Here is a 12,720-nt window from a genome sequence, read left to right as displayed (position 1 = left end):
ATCTAATAATTATTCATTTCTTAACTGCACTGTAACTTTTATTCTTGTATTTGTATCTAATTCTATTTTAGCCTTTTTTATGACTGTTTTAATTTCTTTTTATGTTTTATGTAAAGCTTTTTAAATTGCCTTTTTTTCGAAATGTGCTATAGATATAAAGTTGCTTTGCCTTACAATTTCCAGCCTGTCACCAGGACATAGAGAATGCTGTTGTCCCCCAAACCTCCAGCCTGTCAGTCAGCCACCAGGGCATAGAGAACCCAGTTGTACCTTTCTTTCTTAGAGGAAGTTAAACTGCATCGTGGCTGTCGCCATTATATTGTTGTGTGGAGTTTTGAAAAGGGGAACTGACCCTGCGACCGCTTATTTCGACATGGACCTGACCCCTCCGTTACTTGAACAAAGAAACGTATTTTCGCACTGTCTGCACCCGCTCTCTGTCACACATAGAGCTGATGTAAATCAGTCTGTAACATTTAAAAAGTACCGTGCCCTTCATTAGGGCCTGTCTCCAGACTGGGGAACCGGGCTTCCACCGGGCAGGGTTATTCCTTCTCTTCCTTGTTGATTCATGAGGCTATTTGAACCATTCTTAATCCGGCCCCTCACCTGAGACCACATTGCCATGGGAGACTGTCACGTCCTGTCCAGTGTCAAGTTTCTGTGTTTAGTTGGTTTCATGTTTTCTGTTGGTTTGCCATTTCCTGTTTTATTTTGTAGTCTCGCTGTTCTCTCTTGTTTTGTCTTGTTTTACTTCCTGCTGTATATTTTCCCGCCTGTGTGATTACCTGTCCCCGTCCTAATGTGTTGCACCTGTGTCTCATTGTCTCCCCTCTCTTGTGTATTTAAGTTTTGTCTTCCCCTTGCCCCAGTGCTAGATTGTCTGTTTTCCAAAGGTGCAGCATTCAAGCAGTTTTCCCCTGTGTTCCTGTGTTCCTGTGTTCCTGTGTTTCTGGTTTCTGGTTCCTTTGGATTTTTTGACCATTGCCTGTTTTTGGACTTCCCCTTGCCTGTCGATTTGGAAACAGTTGCCCGTAAGTTTTGTTTGTGCTCCAAATCAAACTTTTTGGTATTCTACTTAATGGAGTCGTGCATTGTGGGTCCACTGCCTTTGTATCATGACAGAGACCCTACCAGGAGCACCAGGCTCCAGACAACACAGCCCTCAGGTTCATATTGATCACACAAACCTCTAAACCATGCTCTCACATACATACACATTTATAATGTTACTTCTGTCCATATATCTGATCTATAGTCTGTTTATTCTGTATGTCATGTCTTATATTATCATTACATGTACTTACACCTGCATTATATATTTTATACAAATACCTGCACTGGCGACTGTAACTGCTGCACTTGTTCATACGGTATACATCTTAGCATATTCATATCTCCCTCCTACTCTTTATTCTATATAATATATAATATATGTACATTACTCTGCATGTTACTGTTTTTGCGCTTAAACTGCATGACTCAGTAGGTTACTTGTACTTTGTGCAACTACAATAAAGCTTAATCTTATCTTAAATTTAAATCTTCGGGTTGGAAAATGCATCTGAGTTTAAGATTTACAGGTTCTGTTTGCAAATTTGCAAATAAGAGTGATTGTTTTCAGTGTTTAGTAGCTCTCTCTCTCTCCCTGTCTCTCTCTCTCTCTCTATCTGTCTCTCTATCTCTCTCTCTATCTGTCTCTCTATCTCTCTCTCTCCCTCTCTATCTGTCTCTCTATCTGTCTCTCTCTCTCTCTCTCTCGCTCTCCATCTCTCTCCATCTCTCTCCATCTGTCTCTCTCTCTCTCTCTCTCTCTCTCTCTCTCTCTCTGTCTCTCTCTCCATCTCTCTCTCCATCTCTCTCTCTCTCTCTCTCTCTCTCTCTCTCGCTCTCTCTCTCGCTCTCTCTCTCGCGCTCTCTCTCTCGCTCTCTCTCTCGCTCTCTCTCTCTCTCTCTCTCTCTCTCTCTCTCTTTCCCAGCACACAGACCACAGCACAGACCACACTGCAGCTTGTTTCTGCTCAGCTGACCACTTTTTGTTCTCTCTGTTGGGTTGAACACCTCACTGGGCTCCAACAGTTGTATATGTAACATAGAAATGCATCTAAAACAATCTCTCAGGCTGTGTTCAGAAGAAGTGTTCATAAGAATAATGACAAGTCAGGGGATTATCACAGAGAATAAAAGCTACTAGATAACAGGGGAGATGAAGTCATTTTTAGGAAGTGGCTCCAAACTTCCAGGAAGTAGATGCTGTATTCATTTTCAGGAAGCCTCACCTCACAGACTTTGACAGTAAGAGTGTGAGCCAGAGAGAGAATCACGATGGCTCAATTCAGATTGATTATAATGTCTCCATTTCTGATGCTGCTGGTTCAGTTTACAGGTAGGAGAATACAAGTTTTGTTGTAACATGGTGAGTTTAGTGAATGAAGTTTAGGGAATAAAAAATGAGACATTTGCAAAATTATCTAACATTATACTCACACTATGAACATAACAGTCATGTTCATATTTCAGTTGATCACATTTCTCTTTTTTTAACAGCAACAGCTTTGAAACCATCCTCCTCCACTGTCAGAGTTGGAGATGAAGTCACTTTGTCTTGTGGAAATGTAATAGATGATCATGATCAGTGTAACAGTACTACCTGGTTCTTCAGAGGTTCAGGAAACAGAGTAACACTGTTTGAACACGGGCAGATTCAGGAGGAAGCCGAAACTAAATCAGACAGACTGAGTGTTACAGAGAACTGTTCTCTGGTTATAAAGAAGGTCACAGATGACGATGCTGGTCAATATGTCTGCAGACAGTTCAGATCAGGACAACATTATGGTGGAGACACGGTTTATCTCTCTGTTGTTACCAGTGAGCATTTAAATCATAATATTTTCAAACTGTTTTGTTAGAACAATATACTGAAATATTACAATAATTATAATAACTATAATTAATTGATTAAGTTGAGTTCATTTTATTTTAATTGTCTTTCTCTTTCAATATCTCCATCTTCACCAGTGACTGAACAGAAGAACAATGATATGGTCACCTTGATCTGCTCTGTGTCGAGATATTGGTGTGAACACACAGTGAAGTGGCTGTATGAGGGTGATAAGACTGACGTGGAGACAATGAGGTTTTACTGTTCTGCCACTGTGACATTTACAACATCTCACCTTCATCAGAAATCAAAGTATTACAAGTTATTGAAATGTGAAGTAAAACATGATCAAGATGTGCAGCTGTTCAGCTTCATCCCTCCTCAGTCCTCCGGTGAGAAACCAGGTGAGAATATGATGAGCTGTTTAAAATCACTTTGTGGATTATTACACTGAATATTTGTTTAGATCTGAAGTTTTAATATTTCATGATTCTGTTTGTTTTGTGCAGAAGTTTTTTCTAACTGAACAGTTTGTTATTGTGTTTGTTAAGGTGATGATGCATCAACTACAATATCTCAGACTACAAATGAATCAGGAAATAAATGGACATCAGAAGAGACAAACAACACGGCATCTGAAAACAATAATCAAACAAAACCAGAAGGTAGTGACTGAACAGAACAGAACTATATTTACATTTACATTTAGAAAAGACATGCAGGCAAAAGACACTTTGTTCATTCAGATATTAGAGATATAGAGACAGCACAAGAACACGCTAACAAATAGCTTGTCATCATAACACCTCTGACTATATTTGACTCATCTAACTTCCTGTTTCAGGCTGTTGGAGGATCATCGTCATGTCTCTGGGTTTAGCAACACTCATAACAAGTGTTGTGGTGGTCAACATATGGGCAAGAGCTAAAGGTGAGAACATTCATAGAGGAAACTTTTTTTCTTTTTTTTTTTTTAAACATATCTTTATTAAATGTAAAGCTATTGTATGTCACCTGGAAATGTACTTCGAGATCTCAGACCATGCTAAACCATAGAGGCCACTCTGAAGGGTCCGTGCACCATCCTCCCCAATATAGTCCAAGAAGGGGTCCCAGATTTCGAAAAAGCGAAAAGGCATGTCTCTGAGCCAGAAGCTAATAGCTTCTAATGGGAGAAGTTCCAACACACTCCGAGTCCATTGTGAAATCGTGGGAACAGAGTCTGAGATCCACAGAAGAAGAATGCATCTCCTTGCATTAAAGAGAAGCACCTCCAGCAGCCTTAGTTTGGAGGAGCCGAGACCCAATGCTTTAGGATTGAACCCCAGAATACAGCTGACGGGAGTAAGAGCTAGTTTTTTCTTGGATATAACATCAATTTACTCACATATTTTGACCCAGAAGTCATTCATAAAGGGGCAATCAAATATACAGTGGAAATATGTACCTTCAGAAATCATACATTTATTACAAAATTTTGAGAACAATGGGTTGAACCTATTGCGTTTCACCAATGTGATTTGGAGCCCGTGTATGACCCTAAATTGCATCTCCCTGGCTTTGTTGGTAAATAAGCAACCTGCAGGGCCTGACCAAACCCCATTCCACACATCGTCCAAGATGGTCTCCCCCAAATCCGCTTCCCAGTACAGTCACTGGTTGAAGTTGACAAGGCCTTGTAAAACCTGCTAATAAGTTTCCTGGAGTCAGGCTTCAGGAGAGCCTTCTCCACAACTGAAATGGAAAACCCATTAGGATACAACTTAGTATTAGAAAGAATGAAACTTGCTGACAGAGGGCACAACACAGTGCCCTCTGTCAGCAAGTCACCCAGAGTCTTTATACCCCTACTAAACCACATTGAGAAGGCTTGGTCGGCCAGACCAAGAGGAAAAGCTGGGTTCAAATGGATAGGTGTAAGGAGAGGAAAAAACCCATCTTGGTCTTCTAACTTTCTTATCATCCTCCAGACTTTTAAAGTATTCTGTAGAATAAAATTGTCCTTTAAGTTAAGGCGAGCCCACCCCTTCGATGCATATAACATATGGTGCAAAGGAATAGGGGCCACTGGGGCAGCCTCCAAACCAAGCCAGGTGGATTCGGCGCCCTTGTCAAACCAGTGCCAAATATAGGTGCAAAGAGCTGCTAACTGATAGCGTCTAAAATCCGGTACTGCCAAGCCCCCTTCCTCGAGGGGGCGCTGTAGCGTATTAAGTTTCAACCTGGCTCGCTTGTTCTTCCAGAGAAAGGAAGTCATAGAGCTGTTTATAACAGAAAGAGATTTTCTTGTTAACAAAGCTGGGATCATTTGGAAAGGATACAGTAACCGGGGAAGTGTAGTCATTCTGATAAGATTCACCCTATCTAGGAGAGACAGTGGCAAAGCCGTCCATCGGGCCAGGTCTTCCTTCCTACCGAAATTAAATCTGGAAGGACACCCTCAAGCCTCTTAGCCAGAATTTTAGCCAATCATTTTCGGTCTACGTCCAGCAGGGCAATTGGTCTGTAGGAGGCGCAGTCATCTGCAGGTTTGCCTTTCTTTAAAATTAGGGAAATGTTTGCATCCATCATAGTGTCAAATAGGAGACGGCTTCTCCAAAGAGTGTCCCTTTAATAATTACATATCTGCCTGATGTGTCAGCCCTAACTTCCACCTCTGTCAGAGGCAGAGATTTGTGAACTAGGATGGCTACACCCCTGCTCTTACTTGTGAAAGACGAATAGTAAATCTGGCCCACCCACTCTCTTTTTAACTTCAGATGTTCATTGTCATCTAGATGGGTCTCTTGTAGCAATGCAATCTGTACTTTCTCTTTTTTTAAGTAATTAAGAATCTTTTTACGTTTAATGGGGCCGTGAATCCCGTGGACATTCCAAGAGCACAATTTAATTTCTGCAATATCAACCATGATCCCACATTGTGCACACAATGGATTTGCTAAGATACCTGTGCAGTATTAGACTCTGTGTACAATACCTTCTGATGACCTTCTGACATATTAACATAACTAAAAAACAATGTGGAGAAAAGGAAGAGAGAAATAGAAAAACAAACCAACCCAGCCCTCCTTCCCAAAACGCTTCCCTGAACTAAGCGTCTCCACTCTACATTATGCATCCTAACTGTGCATCAAACCAGTGCTCCACAAGTAACCATTTGTAGTTGTAAACGTCTATAAACCACGTTATAAAAACAAACTTAAACAGGACAAAGCATAAATAATATTCTGACTCACCACCTTCAGACACATAAGCCGTGTATAACAGAGGAGCCTACATAATAAGTATCTGAGAAAGAAAAGAAGAAAAAAAGGGAAACGGTCCGTCCAAAGTTGTCAGCCTGTATGCAGCTATAAAGATACCGACATCAAGAGGTCGGTGAGAAGTTATCCAGTAGCGTCGTTCACCCGATCCGCCCGGAGAGTCGGGACTATGGTCTCAGCAAAAATTCACTGCCTCCTCCATTGTAATGAAGCTGTACTTGCCGCCGTTGAATGAGATTTGGAGCCTAGCGGGGAACAGCAGGCCATATTTGATGTCTGCAGCCCGGAGCTTCTGCTTGATGCTCTCCGTTTAGCGACCTCAGCAGTAAAATCAGGGAAGATATGCACCGCGTGTCTGCGGAAGGTAAGTGGACCCTTCTCCTTGGCCAGCTGGAGCATGCGCTGCTTCACTCTGAAATGGTGCACCTTTACAATCATGGGTCTCGGACCCGAGGCTGGACGGAAAGCTAGGCGATGTGCGCGATCCAACATCTCTGGCCCGTCAGGGATCTCCATACCCAGCGTCTCGGCAAAGAAGTCGGTCATAAATGCCGTGACCTGTGGCCCCCCCTCCATGTTTTCATGTCCTCCGATTTAGCCATTAGCAACTTGTTGCAATTCGCTAGCTGTTCACATTTGGCCTCAAGCGCAGTAATCCTATCGTCGCAGTCTTGCAGGGAAGTTTCAACTTCAGTAAGTTTTTTCAATAAGTTTTACCAACTGCGAGAGTGACGGGCCTCCTTCGTCGTCGCCGTCATGTGTAGGAGAAGGCTGGTTAGCTTTCTTGTTATCATGTCGGTTTTGAGCTCGACCTGGGAGTTCTTGGCGAGTAGAACCCGTCCCAGACATATCGGCAGATGTCTGAAATAGTCCGAACCCAAAATAGGAGGAAGACAACGGGATAAACAGACGTTTAAAACAAAATCAATGGATAAATATGTCGGAGCTGGCAACGGTGCGTCTATTCTCTACCCATGCTCGACAGTGCCCCCTTATTTTGGCTTTTAAGGGAACAAAACATCATAGAAGATAACATTGTGAGTTCAAACAGCGAATGATTGAATGTTTGTACAATTATAACTTTACAGAGTCTGTGATATTTGTTATTCACTTCAAGACAGAAGAAGATACTTAGAAATAAACCATGTTTTGTATTGAAGTGGTTATGACAGCAAAGTATTAATTGAGAAAAGCAAAATAGCAATATAAAAATCACAGATGTAAAACGGCTAAGAAATAAATAACAAATAAACAGAAATAAAATTTAAGCTACACATGGAAGGGATGCAAATATGAGGTAAATGTATAACAATACACCTTGCGGTGCAACCTGAACACATCGTCAGTGATGGACCCGGGGTCATCAGGTGTTTCAGGTCTTATCAGACACCCTCGCCCAGGCCACCTAGCCTGGGGTGATCGGTCCCTGACTTGTGTCTAGGCAGATTACTTTGCCACTCATCACCCGTCTTAACCCACAGCCAACAGGAAGTCTTTTCAGCGGCATCCTAGATGTTCTTGATGGCTCTTCGTCTTTGCAGTTCACGGATCCCTAGGAGTCCCAGGACCTTGTGTAGAGATCACCCTGTTAAGCCCCTGCAGCCCACTTTGACAGGTTTACAGTGGGCCTTCCACCTCTGCCTCTGACACTCTGCTACCAGAGATGCATATTTGGCTCTGTTCCTGTCTTTCCAGGAGACTACTTTCTAGCATGAATTTTTGCTTGGTTGCATCGGAAATCAAGACCATATATGGCCTAAGTGTGGTAGCTGTGGTATGGTGTCCAGGAACTTCAGCAGCCTTCCTATATCAACCAGGACCTGCCGATCTCTTCCTGTTGAGAGCAGACCACCCTGGGCCTTTGGTCGGGGCTGAGGCTTCTCCCGGCATGAACAAAAGAGATGGGGCACTTTGTAGGGTGCTGCCGCTTGCTGGAGGTGATGCCAGTGTGCTCTTGCCCACAGTACCTGGCTGTGGGGCCAATGGTACCGCCCATCTCTCAAGGTAGCTGTACAGTAGCTGAGAATGTGCTCCAACAACCCCCTCTTCTGGAAGAGTTGGCAAGTAAGTCAGCCCACCAGGTAGATTGGACATAGATTGGAAGGACTCGGGAGTATGTTATACATTGACTGGACCAAGAACTGGCACCAATCTGACTCTTTGTTGGCAGCAGGCCACAAAGCCCAATGATTTTCTGATGGTCTTTGGGGTAGAACTTGTGATGCTTGGAGGTTCTGGGCACTGTAGGGTGTCTTCAGGGATGGCTCCTCCTCTGTCTCCCCCGGTGCTGTATTGGGTACTGGCACTGTGCGTTGCACCACTTGCTTCACTGCTTAAGCAGCCTGTCTTGGTCTGGTGGATCTTTAAACCTCTTGGGTTTTTGCTAACCTTACAGCGTCTGCAGACAGCACTCCTAATCATTTGTCCCCACCTTCTTGGCCACCCCCTGGGGTATTTCTCTGAAGGGTACTTCGTAGCAAGATTGTGGGTGCCCCCTTCTCGAAAGCCGCAGTTTCGGTTGCTAACCCTCCCTGCCCTGGTTGCTGTTTCTCTGAGATGTCCACTGATTCTCCAGTTGTTGCTGCACTATTTGTGGTTGTCATTCAGCCTTCTCCTGGGAGTAAATAGCGTCGCCATACTTGTTTAGTCGCATGATACACCTTGCGGTGCAACCTAGACACATCGTCAGGGATGGACCCGGTGGATCAGCTGTTTAAAGTGTTATTATCAGACTATCATTATATATTTAAAAAAATACATTATAAGTTTGAATGTGTGGACTCACAGGTTTGGAGTGTGTGTGTGTTAGGAAAGTGATAAGTAATGATCTCATCGTCTCCAAAAACCATTACTCTGTTTCCCTTGAGCAAGGCACTAAAACCCAACTGTTTCTGTGATCTCTGTTTCAATGTTTATTTGCTCCATTTTCACAGGAGCATGAAGATGAAGGTACAGTGAACTATGAAAACGATGCAGAGCCTTCTACCTCTGTCTGACTCCACTGATCAACAACATCAACTCACCACAGAGTCCTCTGCTGTTAAACATCATCTCATCATATTTTACAGAAGTAGATAAAATATGTTGATATTTGACTGAATGTGTTTTCTGAGCTGTTTCTGTTGTCTGAGCTGGACAAAGATACTCAAGTCTTGATCTGATCTCATATTAAGAAGCCCCCTTTGAGTCAGTCTAGAACCTTAACTTCATCTAAAACAGATCACTTGGTATATTCATTTATTTCTTATTTAGCTTCCTTACATAATGCTCTCACATACTCATACACATTTATACATCTGTCCATATATCTGATCTATAGTCTATACACAGTATTCATATCATTCCTCCAGCTGTTTATTCTGTACGTCATGTCTCATATTAGCATTACTTGTACTTACACCTGGACAGTATATTTTATACTTATACCTGTGCTGCCGACTGTAACTGCTGCACATGTTCATACTGTGTATATCTTAGTGTATTCATTGCTCCCCCCATTGGTATTCTATTTATTATATAATACTATTTGAACATTACTCTGCGCGTTACTGCTTTTTGCACTTAACCCTCTCAGATCAACCTTGTCGTATACGACAAAGAATGGCATCTCTGATTCATGATTTAATAATTTTATAACTGTAATGAGTAGAAACATACAGTCTTCTGCACACTTGCGCCGTTCATCTGATATCCTTGGTGTCTTCGTAGCCCTTACAGAAGGTTTTGTATCTAGCCTCGAAATCCAGAGTTTTTTGGGGTCTTTGTGCAATAAATCAAAACTGTTACATCCAAGATTGATACACTTTATGTCCATAATTTATGAATCTCCGGTGGGTTATTGCCGCTAGCTGTGATGCTAACCGCCATTACAAATTTCCCATGATGCTCTGGCAGACCATTATGACCAATTTAAAGCTTGTTTACGTTTTGTCAACCAATGGAAAGCTGGTCCGTCATTGCAGACAAAACAAAGATCCTATATAGTGAAGAGGAATCACCCCGGGGGCAGAATAGTTAGATATGACCAAAGATCGTCAAATTAAAGATAAAATGTCCATTCTATGTTAATATCAGGCAGTAAGTTACATTGCTTCCAATTCATGTTTCAGGAAGTTAAAACCGGGGTTTCTTCCTCGTACTTTTACCGTCTCTTGGATACCTCATACAACTAAACTATCCAAGGCCCTTCTCATTTGAGTTTACTTTGTGATTTAGTGATGGCTATTCAGATCAGATCAATCACATCACCACAAACCAACTGACACACAGTAAACATGTATTATAGATATTTAGCAAAGAGGTCTGTGATGTGGACAAAAGCATGACTATACATGGTGAAAACAAACTGAACAAACAGTGAGGGGTTCGCTCCTCTGCACAAGTACTCTTTTAAAATGATGACAAGAGTTGAAGCGACGTGATGTATTACCTGATGGATAGATAGAGGCTGTAAAGCCGGCCCTCCCTCCTCCATGTTGTTTTTGCTCTCTGGGCGTTAGCAGCTGTGCACCAGGCAGCTGCTCCCAAGAGGGCATCAACATGAAAGAGCTGTTTGGACTTCAGCTTTCATCACTTATACTATTATAGGCACACAAACTAAATGAGGGTAAAGTGGGGAATGATGACCCCTGTAATGCCGCTCCCCGCCATGCCGTCTTCTTTTTTTCCCATTGTGCTCTCACAGATGTGTGAAGAACAGCAGGGACACACACACACACACACACACACACACACACACACACAGACACAGACACACAGATGTGTGAAGAACATTTTCAGCAGGGGGAAACGAGAGGAAACGTTATCAGCTCTGCAGCATTCACATCAGAGAGCACCTGCAGGTTCAGGAGAGGCATTTCTGGTCAATAACAAATAGTCATGAAGATGAATAGATAAAAGATAAGGTTTAAGAGCCTTCACGCAGTGTAGACAATCACAGCTATCCATGTGATGGTCGTCTGTTTGCACTCAGATAGCAGCAGGTGTTCACTGACACGTTTTATTCCAAAACACTATAAATCTGTTTTGGAACAGATAAATAAGACATGTTCCATGAACAGTTGGGAAGTTTAGATTTTTGTAAAGAACTCCACAGAGGACAATGGGCTCTTACAGTTTTTGCCCATTGCTTACACACTAAAAACAAATGCTTAGACCAAAGCCTCAAAACCTAAACTTGTTGTAGCATTCCTTAAACACAGTGTAACCACAGCTTTAACACATTGTCAACTTTGCACTTTGTTTGCAATTCTTTAACACACTTATTGCGAAACACTGCACACGTTTTCTTACATTAGACACAACGAAATCTCCTGTTGTCATTGGGAAAACACTCTGTTCAAAATGTAAAACTCATCTGGCAATTGTAGGAACTTACATACAGACCTGAAAACACTTGCACAGAAAACAGAACACCAATCGGTCTGAGTCTTAGCACTACAGACAGGCCTCAGAACTTTGCAAGCATGGAGGCAATGAGAGTCAGAGTAAGAGGAGGACAAAGAGAGAGAGAGGAGTCGGACGTGGAAGAGACATGTTGACAAGGTCCCCCCCACCCCACCCCCCCACCACACACACACACACACACACACACACACACACACACACACACACACACACACACGTCCCTGTTTTTGTTTTCTCCCAATAGCTATTCATCCAGTAATTGTTTTTTTTTTACTTTTGTTTTGTTGCTAAATTTGATGATTTGTGATTCTATTGTTCTTTATTTCTGTAAGAATGTTTGTTTTTTGTAAAAAAAAACCTCTTGTTTGATTACTGCAGAAATTCTACTTTTGAGTTTTACAGAAGACTGAGTCTGAGAAAATGACAATAACAATAGAAACATAAAGACTGCAGTGTTTTCTATAAAGTCCATCAGTGTGTTGCTGGTGATATGAAAGAGTAATTCAAATGGTGCTTGTGTGTATGGTTTTGTTGCAAGAATTTCATTTTTAGAAAGGAGTGTTATGTTTTGATTGCAGTGTTTCATTTTGTCAAAGATGTGAGTTGTTAATCTCCAAGTGCTGTCTGATCGGCTTGTGTGTAGAGTTTTGACATGATGAGCCAAATTCTGCAAAAAGTGTCTAAGCAATAGGCCAAAACTGTAAGATGTGGCTATTTTGTCAGCAGATGTTGCATAACTTTAATTAATATGATGCTGTTTCGCTTTCTATCTTGTTTTTTTTCTAAGCTGGAGGACAGAAAATAATTTTTAATCCTAAAGAGTGTCAGGGTTGAATTAAGTAAAAAAAAACTGCCTTTATACTGCTCCCTAATGAGTGTATTATTATAAAAAAATATAGATTTCATATTTATGATATCAGTACAGACTTTTAGTGTGACATTATACGCTGTTCAGCGTACAGTTCTTTTTCTTTTATCTATTCTCTTTCACAAAAATATCTTTTTAATGAAGGAAACGATTAAAAAAAGTTCTTATGTTGTAGCTCATAATATTGAGTGGTTTTTGTATGATAAAGAGCACTTATCTGTATTTGGAGGAGCTTTTGGCTTGTAGACCTGATTCTTGTTGGATTCTTGGTTAAGCGTTTGCAGGACAAAGAAACTGTGTTT

General features: G+C 41.7%; 1 protein-coding gene across 1 annotated transcript; it reads left to right on the top strand.

Moving 5' to 3' along the window:
- Positions 1-3,024: 3,024 nt before the first annotated feature.
- Positions 3,025-12,483, top strand: LOC144533813 (uncharacterized). Its single transcript, XM_078275379.1, has 4 exons — positions 3,025-3,285; positions 3,433-3,546; positions 3,726-3,812; positions 9,078-12,483. Exons 1-4 carry the CDS (start codon positions 3,042-3,044, stop codon positions 9,083-9,085), a joined length of 453 nt encoding a protein of 150 aa, XP_078131505.1. The 5' UTR covers positions 3,025-3,041; the 3' UTR covers positions 9,086-12,483.
- Positions 12,484-12,720: the final 237 nt, after the last annotated feature.

Source organism: Sander vitreus, chromosome 18 (genome assembly GCF_031162955.1).
Source record: "Sander vitreus isolate 19-12246 chromosome 18, sanVit1, whole genome shotgun sequence".
NCBI lineage: Eukaryota > Metazoa > Chordata > Actinopteri > Perciformes > Percidae > Sander > Sander vitreus.
This window is presented reverse-complemented; position numbering and strand designations above follow the sequence as displayed.